Here is a 16,133-nt window from a genome sequence, read left to right as displayed (position 1 = left end):
TAAATAAACAGAAAACTAAGGTGTTGGGAAAAAACTTGACAGATACAGAGTTGGAACGGTTTCAGAGAGAAACAGAATTAAATTTGGTAAAAAGGGTGAAGTACCTAGGGGTAAATATAACAGCAAAAAATTTATGTCTCTTTAAGGATAACTATGATAAATGTTGGTCTGAAATTAAGAGAGACTTGGACAGCTGGACAAATTTGAAGCTCTCTTTGTTAGGCCGAATTGCTGCTATCAAGATGAATGTATTGCCAAAGATGTTGTTTTTGTTTCAAACATTGCAGATTGTAGACAAAACGGAGTGTTTCCGGAAGTGGCAGAGAGATATTTCTAAATTTGTCTGGCAGGGCAAAAAGCCCAGAATTAAGTTCAAGATACTAACTGATGCGAAAGAAAGAGGGGGCTTTGCCCTGCCAGACTTAAGGCTGTACTATGAAGCCGCAGCTTTCTGCTGGCTAAAAGACTGGCTACTTCTAGAAGACACTGATGTCTTAGATTTAGAAGGTTTTAACAATGCATTTGGTTGGCATGCATACTTATGGTATGATAAAGTTAAGATCAATAAGGCCTTTAAGAATCATATTGTCAGGAAAGCAGTGTTTAATGTCTGGACAAAATACAAAGACCTATTGGAAAATAAAACTCCAAGATGGCTATCACCTCTGGAGGCCAAGGCCCGAAAAAGACCCAATATGGAGGCCAAATGGCCGAAATATTGGGAAATAATAGAGAAAGAGGGCAATAATTGGAAATTGCAGAGTTTGGAAAAAATGAAAGACAAAGTGCGAGACTGGTTACACTATGCTCAGATCCAAGAAATTTTTAAAAATGATAAAAAGTTAGGATTCCAGGTGGAGAAATCGAAGTTGGAAACAGAATTGTTAGAACCTAAGACTAAAGTACTCTCAAGAATGTATAACTTGCTGTTGAAATGGAATACACAAGATGAAATGGTTAAGTCGGCCATGATAAAGTGGGCACAGGATATTGGGCATAATATTATGTTTGAGGATTGGGAAAGGTTGTGGACCACGGGGATGAACTTCACGGCATGTAATGCTCTGAAGGAAAATGTAATGAAAATGATATATAGGTGGTACATGACCCCAGTTAAACTTGCCAAAATATGCCATGTGCCAGACAATAAATGTTGGAAATGTAAGGAAAATGAAGGAACATTCTTTCACCTCTGGTGGACTTGTCCCAGGGTGAAGGCCTTCTGGGAAATGATATATAATGAGCTGAAAAAGGTATTTAAGTATACCTTCCTTAAGAAACCAGAGGCCTTCCTCTTGGGCATTGTCGGCCAGATGGTGCCAAAGAAGGATCGAACATTCTTTTTGTACGCAACAGCAGCAGCAAGGATACTTATCGCTAAGAAGTGGAAAACTCAAGATCTACCCACGCTGGAAGAATGGCAGATGCAGCTGATGGACTATATGCAACTGGCAGAGATGACTGGCAGAATTCGAGACCTGGGAGAAGAGAGGGTTGAAGAAGATTGGAGGAAATTTAAGACTTATTTACAAAAATATTGTGATTTGGTGGAAAGTTAAGTAGGATGTTTGATCATAAATAATTGGCCATCACAAAATCGGATTGGAATGGGATGTAAAGCGAGACTAAGAGAAACAAATTTTCAGAGGACTATATTTAAATAAGCGGTTATAAAATTTGCAAACTAGATGATAAATTGCATGGAAAAAATTTATGATGATGAAAATGGCAGTGGGAGATGCGAGGAAGTCCAAAGAAGTTATGAAACTCTGTTGAGATAAAAGTAAGGTTGTTTATTGTCTTTGTACTCTATTCTGTAAAAAACCCTAATAAAAATTTTATTAAAAAAAAATATATATAAATATTTATTTATATATTTACTTTATTTTTTTTAAAAAATAATTTTATTAAGTTTCATATTACCGAATTAAACACATCAAACCAATTAGTCCAAATTATAACAATACATATCATGTAATCCAATTATTTTCCAAATTATAAATTTTTGTGGGGGGTACCCATGCTTCTTGATCGGCAGGAGTCCAATCCTCGAATATTTTCTACTGCTTTCATATTAAGAATGATATTTCCAGTCCCTTCTTCTCAATCCTTGTCGTTACTCATTTTCCTTTTCATTCACCAACGAATTGCTCCGCAAGTGAGTTGAAAGAATCAGTCTTGTTTGTATTTCTGTGTGGGCTTTGTACTGCTCTCTCGTAAATCCCAATAATCCAGGCATTTCCACTTGAGCAAGCAATCGCCATCTTGTTGTTCCGATGAAATACAGTCCACAAGCTCGCTCTTTAACTTTCCTGACCTGTTGCATCGTAAATTAGTCTTTTTCCAGGAGGGCTGCCCCTTCCAGGTCACAATCTCATCGAAAGTAATAAATCTTCAGCTCGCCCTCCCCAAGACCAAACCTCCTGCAACACAGGTCTCGTATCAAATCTCCATTCTAACTGCGTCACAAAGAGAGCCCTTCTTTCCAAATCCTTTACAGAGTAAAACCTTTAAATTCATATTATTCCCACACAGTTCCTTTTTAGTCCCATTTGCCAATTAGTTGCTGTGATGGATATTCTAAGAGGGAGGGTTATTAGTTAATCACATAGAGCAAAAAAAGATAAAAAGTCATTCCCCCCCTTTAGTTCCGTTGCACTCCAATCCACATACCAGCATGTCTGTAGTTCTTTGATGTAATCTTCTGTCTCAGTCTTCTTCATTTCAGTGGTAGATAAAAACCTCCTGCCTCTCTTGAAGCCTGTGCGTTATCTTTCACCAATTTCTTTCCTTTTAAGTAACACAACTAGTTTTGCTCCTGGAAGTAGCTTCGGAGGAGTTCCGAGGCCCGCCGAGGGTTGGGCACCCAGTGCCTCACCCCCTCCTTCTTCCGAACTCGGGGGTGATTTATGGCAACAGCGGGTAAAAACTGCATCTCTCCCCCCTGGAGAGATGAGGGAGACTGATTTACTCCCCATAATCATCCTCTAATTACCTCATGCGAGTTGGATAGATGTTAATATCCGCCATCTTCCACGGCGCCCCTAGTGGCCCCCTCCTACTTATATATTTATTTTCTATTTCAACAGGATTCAGCTCCATGTCCTGTTGCTGCTGTGTGAAAAAGGTGCTTTCAAGATAATCCTATTCCACTGCCGGAATGGCTTGGGAATAGCCCAAACATTAACCCAATCAGAAATCTATGGAGCCGACTAAAGAAACTTCTTTGTTAGAAGCAATCCAGCAATAAAGCCCAATTAACAGAGGCCATAATTCAATCTTGGTTTCACATTCTTACAGCTGCAGAACTAAAAATTTGGTTCACTTCATGGGAAAGCATTGTAAGGCTGTAATTAAAGCTAAAGGTTACCAATGGTTACCAAAGGTTTCACGTTTTTTCTTTATGACTGCTGTTCCAATAAATACTCCTTCATAAAAGTCATTACATTACATTCTTCATTAAATTATCTTTCCATTGATATATAATTTTATGGTGTTACTCCACACAAAAGTGGTGTTATGAGCCATCAAACCTCAGAAATACACTTTTCACAAAAGGTTTCCACAATTTTGGCCACCAGTATAAGTTGTTCATTTTAAGTTAATGTTCTTTTTATATGGCATCAGAATATTATTATTTCTGTTTCATGTTTATATATGTGTTGGAAGCCGCCCAGAGTGGCTGGGGCAACCCAGCCAGACGGGCAGGGTAGAAATAAAAATGTCACCTTTGTTCCGGAGCTGACAGAGGCTGGAATGTATGAAAGCAGGCAAAGAGAGATAAGGACACTGGAATGTGAGCTGGAAGGTGAGAGGGAGGAGGGGCAGCCGAGTGGCAGAGCTTCAGAGAACAGAGAGCAGGCAGCAGATAGCAAAGATCCACAAAATACCAATCTTAGCTCAGAGACAGAAGGGGAGAGGCCAGGAATAGCTAGCCCCAAAACTCGAAGGCATGAAAAGGTCAGTGAGAGGAGGGGAAAGAGTGGAAGCGAAAGGGTTTTTTCCCCTCTTGGAAGAAGAGGAAGGGGCGGAGTTTAGACTTGGCAACTGCAAACTTGGAAGTCAGACACGGAGTGAAGGAGCTCCGGAGTGATTTATGTGTTTGAGCAACAAACCTGAGATAATTACTGCCGGTGTCTCGCTTCTGTGGGAGAGCCAAGCCATTACAAAAAATTATTATTATTACTACAGTGGTACCTGTTCTGGAAAAAATTAAGTTTGTAAACCGAGGTACCATTGTATCATCCTCATCCTCATCACTGCTACTACTACCTGAGATTCCATAAGCCTAGCTCTTCTCTGGGATGGATTTTGTTTGGCCCAGTCATGGCATCCCCTCCATCTCAAATGTCAGTCATCTCTTTGGTCAACCCAAGACTGACAGGAGCAAAAACAAAAACAGAAAACCTGAAGCTACTTATCTTTCCTAACAATATTGAAGCTGACATTTTAGATGGCCTGGAAAGTTCAGACCAGCCCAATCCTGGTAGAAAAAGGAATAATTTGAGGAAGATTGTTCAAAGAAAAAACTGTAATTTACTCTTTATTGTGGGGGTGTTTGGTTCCCAGGTGTTATAGGGGGCGCTGTTGAGCTCTTAAAAAATATATGAGGTTGATCCTATAGAGGTATTTTTTGAATTTCCAGGCAGATATGACGATCCCACAGGAAGCCTTACCAAGAGAGGCCACAATCCCACGATTCTCCTCCATGACGTGCTTATGCAGAGCTCTCTGGTCAGGATTCAGCAACGCCCACTCCTCATCCGTGAAACGAACAGCGACATCTTCAAAGCACACTGGACCCTAAAAGAAAAAGGGAAATGTCCTCCTCAGAGACAGCAGAAATAAGATACACAATGCTCTGTTGTTTCTTTCCCGTTGTAAATAATAATAATAATAATAATAATAATAATAATAATAATAATAATAATTTATTTATACCCCGCCTGGTCTGGGCACTAAAATACAATAATCTATTCAACATTAAAAGCTTCCCTAAACAGGGCTGCCTTTAGATGTCTTCAAAAAGTTTGGTAGTTAATTTTCTCTTTGACATCTGGTGGGAGGGCATTCCACAGGGAGGGCGCCACTACCAAGAAGGCCCTCTGCCTGGTTCCCTGTAACTTGGCTTCTTGCAGCGAGGGAACCGCCAGAAGGCCCTTGGCGCTGGACCTCAGTGTCTGGGCAGAACGATGGAGGTGGAGACGCTCCTTCAGGTATACTGGACCGAGGCCGTTTAGGGCTTTAAAGGTCAGCACCAACACTTTGAATTGTGCTCAGAAACGTACTGGGATCCAGTGTAGGTCTTTCAAGACCAGTTTATATGGTCTTGACGGTCGCTCACAGTCACCAGTCTAGCTGCCACATTTTGGATTAGTTGTAGTTTCCGGGTCACCTTCAAAGATAGGCCCACATAGAGCGCATTGCAGTATTCCAAGCAGGAGATAACCAGAGCATGCACCACACTGGTGAGACAGTCTGCAGGCAGGTAGGGTCTCAGCCTGCGTAACAGATGGAGCTGATAAACAGCTGCCCTGGACACACAATTGACCTGTGCCTCCATGGACAGCTACGAGTTCAGAATGACCCCCAGGCTGTGCACCTGGTCCTTCAGGGGCACAGTTACCCCATTCAGGACCAGGGAGTCCCCCACACCTGCCCACCTCCTGTCCCCCCAAAACAGTACTTCTGTCTTGTCAGGATTCAACCTCAATCTGTTAGCTGCCATCCATCCTCCAACTGCCTCCAGACACTCACAGAGGACCTTCACTACCTTCACTGGTTCCAATTTGAAAGAAAGGTAGAGTTGGGTATCATCCACATACTGATGAGCACCCAGCCCAAACCCCCTGATGATCTCTCCCAGCGGCTGCATGTAGATGTTGAAAAGCATGGGGGAGAAGACAGAACCCTGAGGCACCCCACAAGTGAGAGCCCACGGGTCTGAACACTCATCCCCCCCCCACTTTCTGAACACGGCCCAGGAGGAAGGAGCGGGACCACTGTATGACAGTGCCCCCAGCTCCCAGCCCCTCAAGACGGTCCAGAAGGATATTATGGTTGATGGTATCAAACGCCGCTGAGAGATCCAGCAGAACTAGGAAACAGCTCTCACCTTTGTCCCTAGCCTGCCGGAGATCATCAACCAGTGCGACCAAGGCAGTTTCAGTCCCCATGATGAGGCCTGAATCCTGACTGGAAGGGATCCAAGTGGTCCGCTTCTTCCAGGCATGCCTGGAGTTCTTCAGCAACCACTCGCTCAATCACCTTGCCCAAGATTGGAAGATTTGAGACTGGGCCATATTAGCCATATTGGCAGCATCTAAAGATGGTTTTTTAATAAACGGTTTAATGACCGCCTCTTTCAGCGGGTCTGGGAAGGCTCCCTCACAGAGAGAAGCATTCACGACCCCCTCAAAGCCATTCCTGGCTAGCTTTTTTAAGCCACGATGGGCAAGGATCAAGGAGACAGGTGGTTGGCTTCACTCGTCCAAACACCCTGTCCACATCCTCAGAGGTAACAGATTGGAATTGATCCCACGCATCTTGACTAGACAGGACACAAAAACTCTCCCGCCCCGGCCCTGCTCCACGGTGGAGTCTACCTCTTCCTGAATATGAGTGACTTTATCTGCAAAAAACTTTGCAAAATCATTGCAGGAGATCATGTGGGCCATATTGGGCCCCAATGTAGCAGGTGGTTCCACTAAATTGCGAACCACCTGAAAATGTCTCCTGCTGCTGTTTTCTGCAGATGCAATAGAGGCGGAGAAGAAAGTCTTCTTTGCCGTCGCTACCGCCACTTGGTTGACTCAACATTGAGCTCTAACCCGTGTCCGGTCAGCTTCAGAATGAGTTATCCGTCACCGGCGCTCTAGCTGTCTCAGCGATTGTTTCATTGCCCTCAGATCCATGGAAAACCACAGGGCTGTCTGGGCTCCATGCAGTCGGAGAGGGCGCTTCAGAGCCAAACAGTCAATAGCCCTGGTTAACTCCACATTCCAGCGGGCCACCAGGGAATCAGCTGAAAGGCCATCAACATGGGATAAAGCATCCCCTACCACTCTCTGGAAACCATTTGAATCCATTAAGTGGTGGGGGCGGACCACCTGAATCGGTCCCACCTCCCTGCAGAGGGAAAGGGCCGCGGAGAAGTCCAGCTGCACCAGGAAGTGATCTGACCATGGCACTGCAACCCCCCCTCCCCGCCCACAAGGCCTGGGTTGCTGTGTAAGAGAAACCTGGTGGGCAAGAAGCGGCAAGGACAGGCCCATCTATTTCATCCAACCAAGTCTCTGTTACACATGCCAGATCAAGTGGATCAGGAGGTCTTGCCGGCAGGGAGGGTGGCTTCTGGCAAAAGGAGAGGGAGCCACCGGTGGCTCCTCCTTCTCCTGACTCACCTCAGCCTCTCGACCTCCCTCCTCCCACTCGCCTCCTTCCTCTTCTGCCTCTGATTCTGCACTGCATTCTGCCACAGAGTCTCCCAGCTCACTAAGCCTTATTACCACTTCAGCTTCTCAAACCTCCTCTTCCCAACCTTCTGCCTCTTCCCCCTCTGACCGCCAGTCCTTCTTCTACCTCTACTTCTTGGGCTCTCAGCTGTCTTCCCTTCCTGGTTCCCCAGCTGCTTCCTCCCACCACTCCTCTGTGCCCAACCAGTTCATGACATTGCTCCATCCCTTGGCCTCAGTCCCCACAAGGCAGCTTCCCCTGACCTGATCTGGTTCCACAGCCGCGGCTTCCCTTCTGCCCCCATGAAAAGGTGGATCAGGAGGTCTTGCCGGCATCCTTCTGCCACCTGCAAGAGAAAAAAGGTAAGCAGGACGCCAGGAGTGCCTGCTTCTCTCACAGGTGAAATAGGGCATCTCTAACTGCAGATGGGCTTTTGAGAAAGACTTACCTGCTGAGAGCATTTGAATGTTTGTGCCCATTTAATATGTTTGTTGTGCAGAAATACATCTCCCCTCCTCTGGACCCTTCTTCCCAACTGTCTCCCCCCAAAACAAGATGAAAAGAACCCTGAGATGAGTTGGAAAACCAACAGAATGAGACCAAATGGAGAAAAACCACCTTCCTCCTTACCCTGTGGCCTCTCTCTGGTGTCCAACGGAGGCCTCTCTGCCTCACTGGAATCCAGGTCCATTTCTGCAAAGAGATCCTTTCCCTGAAAAAGAAACAAGGATTCAAAACAGAGAATGGTGAGAAAGGCTGTGAGATCTCATTCCATGGATGCTTTCCCAGAAAATGGATGGGTCATCAGCAGACCATTATGGGATGTTCTCTGTCCTGTTTGGAGCCCCCTGGGAGTATCCAAAGGAAAGTCTCTCTTTAAAGACCAAGCGGGCTTTCTCCCGGGCAGACATTCGTCTGACAATACAAGGAACATAATAAATATTCTGGACAAACTACAAGTGAACATTAACACTAAAGCTGTTCTTATATTTGTGGACGCGGAGAAAGCTTTCGACAATATTTCCTGGAGCTTTATGAAGAAATATTTACAAGGGATGGGGGTTGGTCAGGGGTTTGAGAATGGTATAGGTGCAATTTATTCAGAACAAAAGGCTAAGTTATTTGTGAACAACGTAGTTACAGAAGAATTTAAGATAGAGAAAGGAACACGACGAGGTTGCCCAATTTCCCCATTGCTTTTTATATCTGTTCTGGAGGTTCTGTTAAATATAATTAGAAGAGACCAATTGGTTAAAGGTATACAAGTTGGAGCAAAACAGTACAAATTGAAAGCGTTTGCTGATGATCTGGTACTGACATTACAGGAACCAGAGTCCAGTACTAAGAGAGTACTGGAACTAATTCAAGAATTTGGCCAGGTAGCAGGTTTTAAATTGAACAAAATGAAAACCAAAGTGCTAGAGAAAAATCTAACAGAGATCGAGAAAGAGAGGTTCCAGAAAGAGACAGGATTAACACTGGTTAAAAAAGTGAAATATTTAGGGGTGAATTTGACAGCTAAATATGTGAACTTATTTAAGGACAATTATGAAAAATGTTGGTCGGAAGTGAAAAAGGATTTAGAAATATGGTCAAATTTGAAATTATCAATGCTGGGCCGAATCACTGCTATAAAGATGAATGTATTGCCTAGAATGTTGTTTTTGTTTCAAACACTGCAAGTTATAGATAAGATGGAGTGTTTCAAGAAGTGGCAGAGAGATATCTCAAAATTTGTCTAGCAGGGGAAGAAACCTCGAATAAAATTTAAGATTTTAACTGATGCTAAAGAAAGAGGTGGATTTGCCCTGCCAGACCTTAAACTATATTATGAAGCTTTGCTGGCTGAAAGAATGGCTACTTCTTGAGAATACTGATATTTTGGATTTGGAAGGTTTTAACAACGTATTCGGATGACATGCATATTTGTGGTATGATAAGGTCAAAGCACATAAAGCATTTAAGAATCATATTGTCAGAAAATCTATTTTTAATGTCTGGATAAGATATAAGGATTTATTGGAAGATAAAACCCCAAGGTGGCTGTCTCCAATGGAAGTGAAAGCTCAGAAAAAACTCAATATGGAGGCCAGTTGGCCGAAATATTGGAAAATTTTGGAACAAGAAGGAGATAAACTGAAATTACAGAGCTTTGAAAAGTTAAAGAATAAAGTGCGTGATTGGCTTCATTATTATCAAATAATGGAGGCTTATAATTTGGACAAAAAAAAATGGCTTTCAGATGGAAAAATCAAAACTGGAAACACAGCTACTAGACTCCAAAAGTAAGAATTTGTCAAAAATGTATAACTTGCTGCTGAAATGGAATACTCAGGATGAGACGGTGAAATCAGCTATGATAAAATGGGCACAAGATGTTGGACATAACATTATGATGGCTGACTGGGAACAGTTATGGACCACTGGTATTAAATTTACGGCTTGTAATGCCTTAAGAGAAAATATAATGAAAATGATATATAGGTGGTACATGACACCAGTCAAGCTTGCAAAAATTTATCACTTGTCTGATAATAAATGTTGGAAATGTAAAGAGTCGGAAGGTACATTCTTTCACCTTTGGTAGACATGCCCAAAGATCAAGGCCTTCTGGGAAATGATCTATAATGAAATTTAAAAGGTATTTAAGTATACCTTTCTGAAGAAACCAGAAGCCTTCCTCCTGGGCATGGTCGGCCAATTGGTGCCAAAGAAGGATAGAACTTTCTTTATGTATGCTACAACAGCAGCAAGAATACTCATCGCGAAATATTGGAAGACACAAGATCTACTCACCCGGGAAGAGGTGATTGACTATATGGAAATGGCGGAAATGACTGGCAGAATTCAAGACCAGGGAGAAGAGTTGGTGGAAGAAGATTGGAAGAAATTTAAAGACTATTTACAGAAACATAGTAAAATTAAGGAAGTTTAGAAAGAGACTGGAATTAAATAATCTGACTTTTGCATAAGTATTTTAAAGAATATATGTTAAATAAATTATTGACGGAAAGCAGGAAAGGTTAAATTACCTTGTTTTAATAAAATATGGATAAAAATTTGGGAAAGATGGAAAGGATTTGCTGAAATAACAAATGGAAGCAGAATACAAAAAGGGAGGTGTGAGGAGGTCAAAGAAACAAGCTAATGAAAGTTATACTATAGAAGGTTTAAACTAATTTTGTGTATTTTTTATTGTTTGATTGTTTATTTTTTGTATTTGTGTTGTTTTGTTGTTATTGTTGGTGTTATATTGTCAAAACTTTAATAAATATTACTTTAAAAAAACAAAAAAAACAAAGGAAAGTCTCTCTCACCTGCTTTCTCTGTTCCTGCTTTCTCTCCTCTGCCTGACTCAGGAGGAAACCTTCGGCCAGGGCCACCGCCTGGGAACTGGTCTCCGCTCCGCATTCCGTCACCCAGCTCTCCATCTCCGGGGGAAGGACAGCCAGGAACTGCTCCAAGATCACCAGGTCCAGCATCTCAGCTTTCGTGTGCCTTTCTGGCTTCAGCCACTGATGATCAAGGTGGTAGAGTCGGCTGCAAACCTCTCGGGGTCCTTTGGCCTCCTGGCAGTGGAACTGCCTCACCTGCTGGCTCTGCACCTCTGAGCGGAGGGTGTCCTCCTCACCCAGGATCTTCTGCACCGGGTTTTCCCAGAATCCCCCACTGCTCCCAGTTTGGTTGGCATGGCCTCTTCCTGCTTCAGGGCCAGCTGAGTCTTGCTCATCCATCTGTGCTCTCAGGAAGCCTCTGAGAGATCGGAAGAAATCCTTTGGTCTTCTGACAAGTTCTGTCCGTCTTAATGAGGGGCTCTAGCAAATCCTACAAAGCAAATACATTGTTCTGTTACAAAATTTGTAGGACGGGGAAAAATGGTTCCCTGAGCAAGCATGGATGAGTCTTGCTGGGAACCAGGGCTGGACTGCACCAGATCCCAGACCATGAGCTATCTTTTTGAAACGAAAGAGCAGGAAGAGGAGAAGAAATAAGTCTCTAGCCTTCAAGCTATGCAAAATTTGGAGGCAACTGAAGGGATTTCTGTGAGATTAATCAACCTGGTTTCTGTTGCCTTCCAGGCAATGCATGAAGTCAGAACCGAATGACAAGGGAGTCATTTGTATCTTGTGAAAAATGGATGCTTGGTTCTAGTGGGGGTCCTCACCCCAAGGGTCCTCAGGAGTTGCTCCCCCACTCCCCTGCTTTTGTCTCCTTTTCTGCAATATCTGCCGCTGTCCAGACAGATTCCTGGGGTGAGGTCTCTTTTTCTCACTTCTGAGGGCCAGGAATGTATCTGGCCAATCCCCTGAGGGCCAAGTGGGCGGGGTCAAAGGCATCTCCCTTGATTTTATTATTATTATTCTATTAGATAGCTTAACACAAACTGCTTTCCAAGGCAGCAGCCAGACCATGGCCTGGGATCCCTCTCTTTATTCCTGGCCTCTCTTTCCTACTTTTCCTTCCTTCCTGCCCGTTGTTTTTTTTTTGGGGGGGGGGGGCTAGTCCACCTCCTCTTCCAGCTTTGGAAAACCATTTGCACATGTTTCCTCTGTTGTGCTATGAGGCTGAGCGATGTCACACAGAGTTAAAATCCCAGGGACTCCTTTGTTTGAAGAAGGGAGATTTTTTCAGAAAGGGGGGGGAGGGCTAAATGAGTTTGGGATCCTCTGATCTCCAGGAAGGAGAGCGTGGCAGACCTGGCCCCTCCCTGGCAGGACCCTCTCCTCCCTGACTTGGGGTCCCCCCCCCACATGAGCAGATCCGGCCCCCCCAGGCACCCTCCCCTGCTGCAGCCCTGGGACCCCCCCCCCGTCTCCCCACTGCACCCTCTGGGGGGGGGGGAGAGGAGACTCACCAGATCCCAGGAGGGGACAGCGAGGCAGCCCTTGCAGGAGAGACCCCAAAGCAAGGAACGGACTGGGGAGGGAGGGAGGGGCCTTGGCTCTGGAGGACCTGGCCCCCTCTTGCTTCCTGGCCTCTCTAGGAAGGCAGCTCACTTCCCTTTAACCCTTGCCAAGCCGAGTCCCTCCCGCTCAGCCCTCTCTCGCTTGGCAGAACCTCAGATTCTTATTATTTTTTATGGATTTAGGGGGGCAGCTGCCCCCCTGGCTACGCCAATGCCCAGATATCCTTTTGAGGTTGAGGCTCTTGGCTGGACTCTGAGCATCTCCCTCCCTTGGCCAGAAACCAGAGGAAGAGCCTGCAGGGAAAAGGGCTTTGCAGGAGGCAAGGAAGCTCCTCCTGGAATTCAGGAGTGGAGAGATAGGAGGGGATCCCAGGGTCATCTAGTCCAACCCCCAGCAATGCAGGAATCTCAGCTAAATCATCCATGGCGGATGGCCGTCTGATCTCTGCTTAGAAACCTCCAAGGAAGGAGAGTCCCCCACCTGCCAAGGGAGACCTTTCCCCTGCCAAAATGAGTAATAATGAGTAATAAATTAAATGAGTAAATGAGTAAATATTTCTTATGCATGCTTTTCATACTAATATACAAAAGTATGCCATTTCCCTTTCCAGAAATGCTCAATTGCTAATTCAATGGACTGAAACTGGATGGCTGTTGTTATTATGTTTAGGGAAGCTTTTAATATTTGATGGACAATTGTATTTTAATATTTTGTTGGAAGCTGCCCAGAGTGCCTTGGGAACCCAGCCAGGTGGGCAGGGTATAAATATATTATTATTATTATTATTATTATTATTATTATTATTATTTAATCAGGTGAGTTTTCTCCTTTCGAAAGAGGGAGGTGGAATCTCCACGGTTGCTAATAGCATAACATTGAAAGGCTAGTGAAATATGGGGAGCCCTAGAGCATCTGCTTGGCATGCAGAATGTCCCAGTCAGTGTAGACCAGGCGTCCACAAACTATGTCCCGTGGGCCAAATCCGGCCTGCCAGGGCCGTGAATCTGGCCTGCACGGCCATTTCAGAACCCGCCAAGTGTCCGAGGCTGAAAGCATGTCGCCGCCCCTCAGTCAGTCCTTGCGTCCCGCTGAGGTAAACGCCACAAGTGTGGTGGCGGCTCAACCAATGAAAGGCCAGGGGTTTTACCCGGGGACGGGAAAGTGTTGTCTTTTGGCATGAAGAGCGAAGCTTGAGGTTGGTGGAGGAAGGCAGACTTGGATCAATTCGGTTTCTTTACGTTTACTTTGAAGGTGGGAGAAGGAAGTATAGTCCTATTTCGATGAGTAGCGCAGTGGTCTTTCCACTCCTGTGAATTACATGCTCTGAAAGTTGGGATCTATTTTGATATTTAAATTTTAAAAGGGTGGAATGGAACTGGATATTGACCATCTCCTTAGCCTGGGGAGCCACATTCTGGTTGAAGGAGACCAGGATTTGCCCCCAAGGCCTGGGATGTCCCTCCTCCCCTGCAGTAGGACTTGGAATCCAGGAGGAAACTCTTGGAATAGCCTTGCCAGGTGCTCAGGGACGGACTCACCTGTCCCCATGTCCTTCTCTTTGCAGATGTGCTGCAAACTGTGTTAAAATGTGACATCAAGCTTTATTTACAGCAGAAGATAACAAATAAACATGGTGTGAGCTGTCTTCCACAGCCGTCTCCTCCTCGGTCAGAGTAAAAGAGAAGAAAGGATGGAAGTGATTTACAGACTGACTTCCATTCTTACACAGACAGTACAGAAGGTGTAAACATGGATATCATGTTACACTAGCAATGGGAGAATGAAATACTGACGGTTTGGCCCCCAATTTGGTCCAAGACCAAAATCTGCAACCGTCATGGTCCAGGAGTGCCAGGGACTCCATGGTGGGGGCAATGGGGGCCGCTTTGGCCCAGACTGGCCCCTGACTCCGAGACACTCTTTCCTCCCACAGGACCTCCGATGTTATGCCCTTTGGGAAAGTGGGGAGCAACAGAAACCAGCAGCCAACAGCATCCCTTCTCTGCTGGCCTTTGCCCGAAGGTTCCCCCATCTCAGAGCAAGTAGCTCTCCCTCATGGATTCAGTCCTTTCAACACTTCCATCTCCCCAAGAGGCTCCCAAGGCTACTCATCCTCTGCAGTTGAGAACAGACCTAACTGAAAAGAACGGCTTCCTCTTCTGGTGACACCAGAGAATTCTAGAAGACATTCACCCTTTCCATAGCATTATGGATGCACAATTCCCACAGACAAGTTTCTTGGCAAGACAAGGGCCTTTGCTGGCCATAGAGTGTCCTCCTCAGCATCCCCAACGAAGGAGCTGGGTTGCAAGAGATGCAGCTAATGGGGGGCTGTCCTCCCCCCTCCCATCTCACCTGGCTGCTAGATAGGAAAGCAAGACCCAGAGAGAGTTGTGGGAAACCCCGAAACCAGCTTGCTCTGTGCCGGGGCCAAATCTGCCACTAATAGAGAAGCAAGATCTGTTTGGGTGTTGATGCTGTGAGCCCCTCCGTCCTACACTCCGGTTGTGTATGTGAGTAAATAAAACTAGATATCATAAAGACAACACAGTCTCCACCGATTTTCGTTCCAAGGAAACTGAAGATGAGGAAGCGCCTGGGGCCCCTGGAATCTCACCGCTCAGAGACTGGGGTAGTTTGCAAATACAAACACACATACAATAATTTGTGCCTGTGTTCCTAATAGATAACTAAGTGTGAAGAGCATGTCATGTGCTTCAGCAACAGCCCTCCTGTAAATAAGGAAATGCAACCCCCATTGCTGGTCGACTCAAAAAGGCAACAAAGGAATCTGCTCTGGTGTCCCATGAGGTCTGTGGGGCCCTAAGTAAGAGGAGCCACTTTTAATAACTGAATTAAAGAAATTTAAGTGTTCTTTCGCTGGTATTTCATTGCCTTTCCATCTTTGAACTAGTAAAATTCTGGCTGCTGTTGTCGCATACATGAATAGATTTTTCTTATCTTTTGGTAAATCCTGCCCTAAAATACCTAATAAAAACGCTTCTGGTCTTTTAACAAAGGTTATCTTAAACCTTTTTTTTTATTTCATTATAGATCATCTTCCAATAGGTGGAGCCAGGTGGGCCCAGGTCCAGGTGGGAGGGGGTTGCCATGGTGACAAGGATCACAGACTTGCAGGCGGCCATTTTGGGTTAGTACTGAGGCGAGTGGAGAAGAGAGCAGTTGCTGGCAGTTGATGGAGGACAAGGCGAGGCAAACAGTGGATTCTTATTTTCTCAGTTTCTTATTTTGCTTCTTATTTCATTTATTACTTGTTTTTCTCTTCTTGAGGACGTGCCACAGGCTTTTGTCATCCAGCAATGGTGAGTATTGGAGGAAACAAGAGTAGGGAGAGAATAGCTGTCAACGTTTCCCTTTTTTGAAGAGAAATTCCCTTATTCTGAATAGGATTCCTTGCAACAAAAGGAAAAAGTTGACAGCTATGAGGGAGAGGATCCCAAAGACCTCATCCCCGCCTCCGGGACTTTCAGTTGTGAGGAACTGACAGCCTGACTTTTGCTGGAGCCAGAACAAGATCTCTTGCTCCAGGTGATGCAGAGCTACCAGGAAGCTGCCTTTTAAAACAGTAATATTTTGAGCCCGTAGTTCAACTTCCCAGCAGCTCCCCTTGCCCCAGAGACACTTCTAGCATTCCATCTCCTCTACCTGTGGCATTGTTCAGCAGTGGGGAAAGTGACCTCTTCACAACGGATGTCCATTTGATATGGCCCTTTCCAGGTTTTTCCCTGCCCCTTGTGTTTGTCTTTCATT

At 44.9% G+C, this 16,133-nt stretch overlaps 1 protein-coding gene across 2 annotated transcripts in view; it reads right to left on the bottom strand.

Annotated features, from left to right (window-relative positions):
* LOC310843383 (uncharacterized protein) overlaps positions 1-11,582 on the bottom strand; it is a 47,873-nt gene extending 36,291 nt beyond the window's left edge. Inside the window, exons 1-4 of one of the 2 annotated variants that reach the window (XM_083736687.1) lie at positions 10,773-11,582; positions 8,086-8,167; positions 7,719-7,801; positions 4,677-4,803 (exon numbers count right to left, since the gene is read on the bottom strand). In XM_083736687.1, coding sequence (XP_083592813.1) covers positions 4,677-4,803; positions 7,719-7,801; positions 8,086-8,167; positions 10,773-11,189 — 709 coding nt within the window. In that variant the 5' untranslated portion in view covers positions 11,190-11,582. The remainder of the gene's footprint in view (positions 1-4,676; positions 4,804-7,718; positions 7,802-8,085; positions 8,168-10,772) is intronic. The other variant, XM_083736686.1, reaches the window with a different exon arrangement.
* Between the last annotated feature and the right edge of the window lie 4,551 nt (positions 11,583-16,133).

This window comes from Podarcis gaigeae, assembly GCF_964106915.1.
Source record: "Podarcis gaigeae genome assembly, chromosome: 4".
Classification (NCBI taxonomy): Eukaryota; Metazoa; Chordata; class Lepidosauria; order Squamata; family Lacertidae; genus Podarcis; species Podarcis gaigeae.
This window is presented reverse-complemented; position numbering and strand designations above follow the sequence as displayed.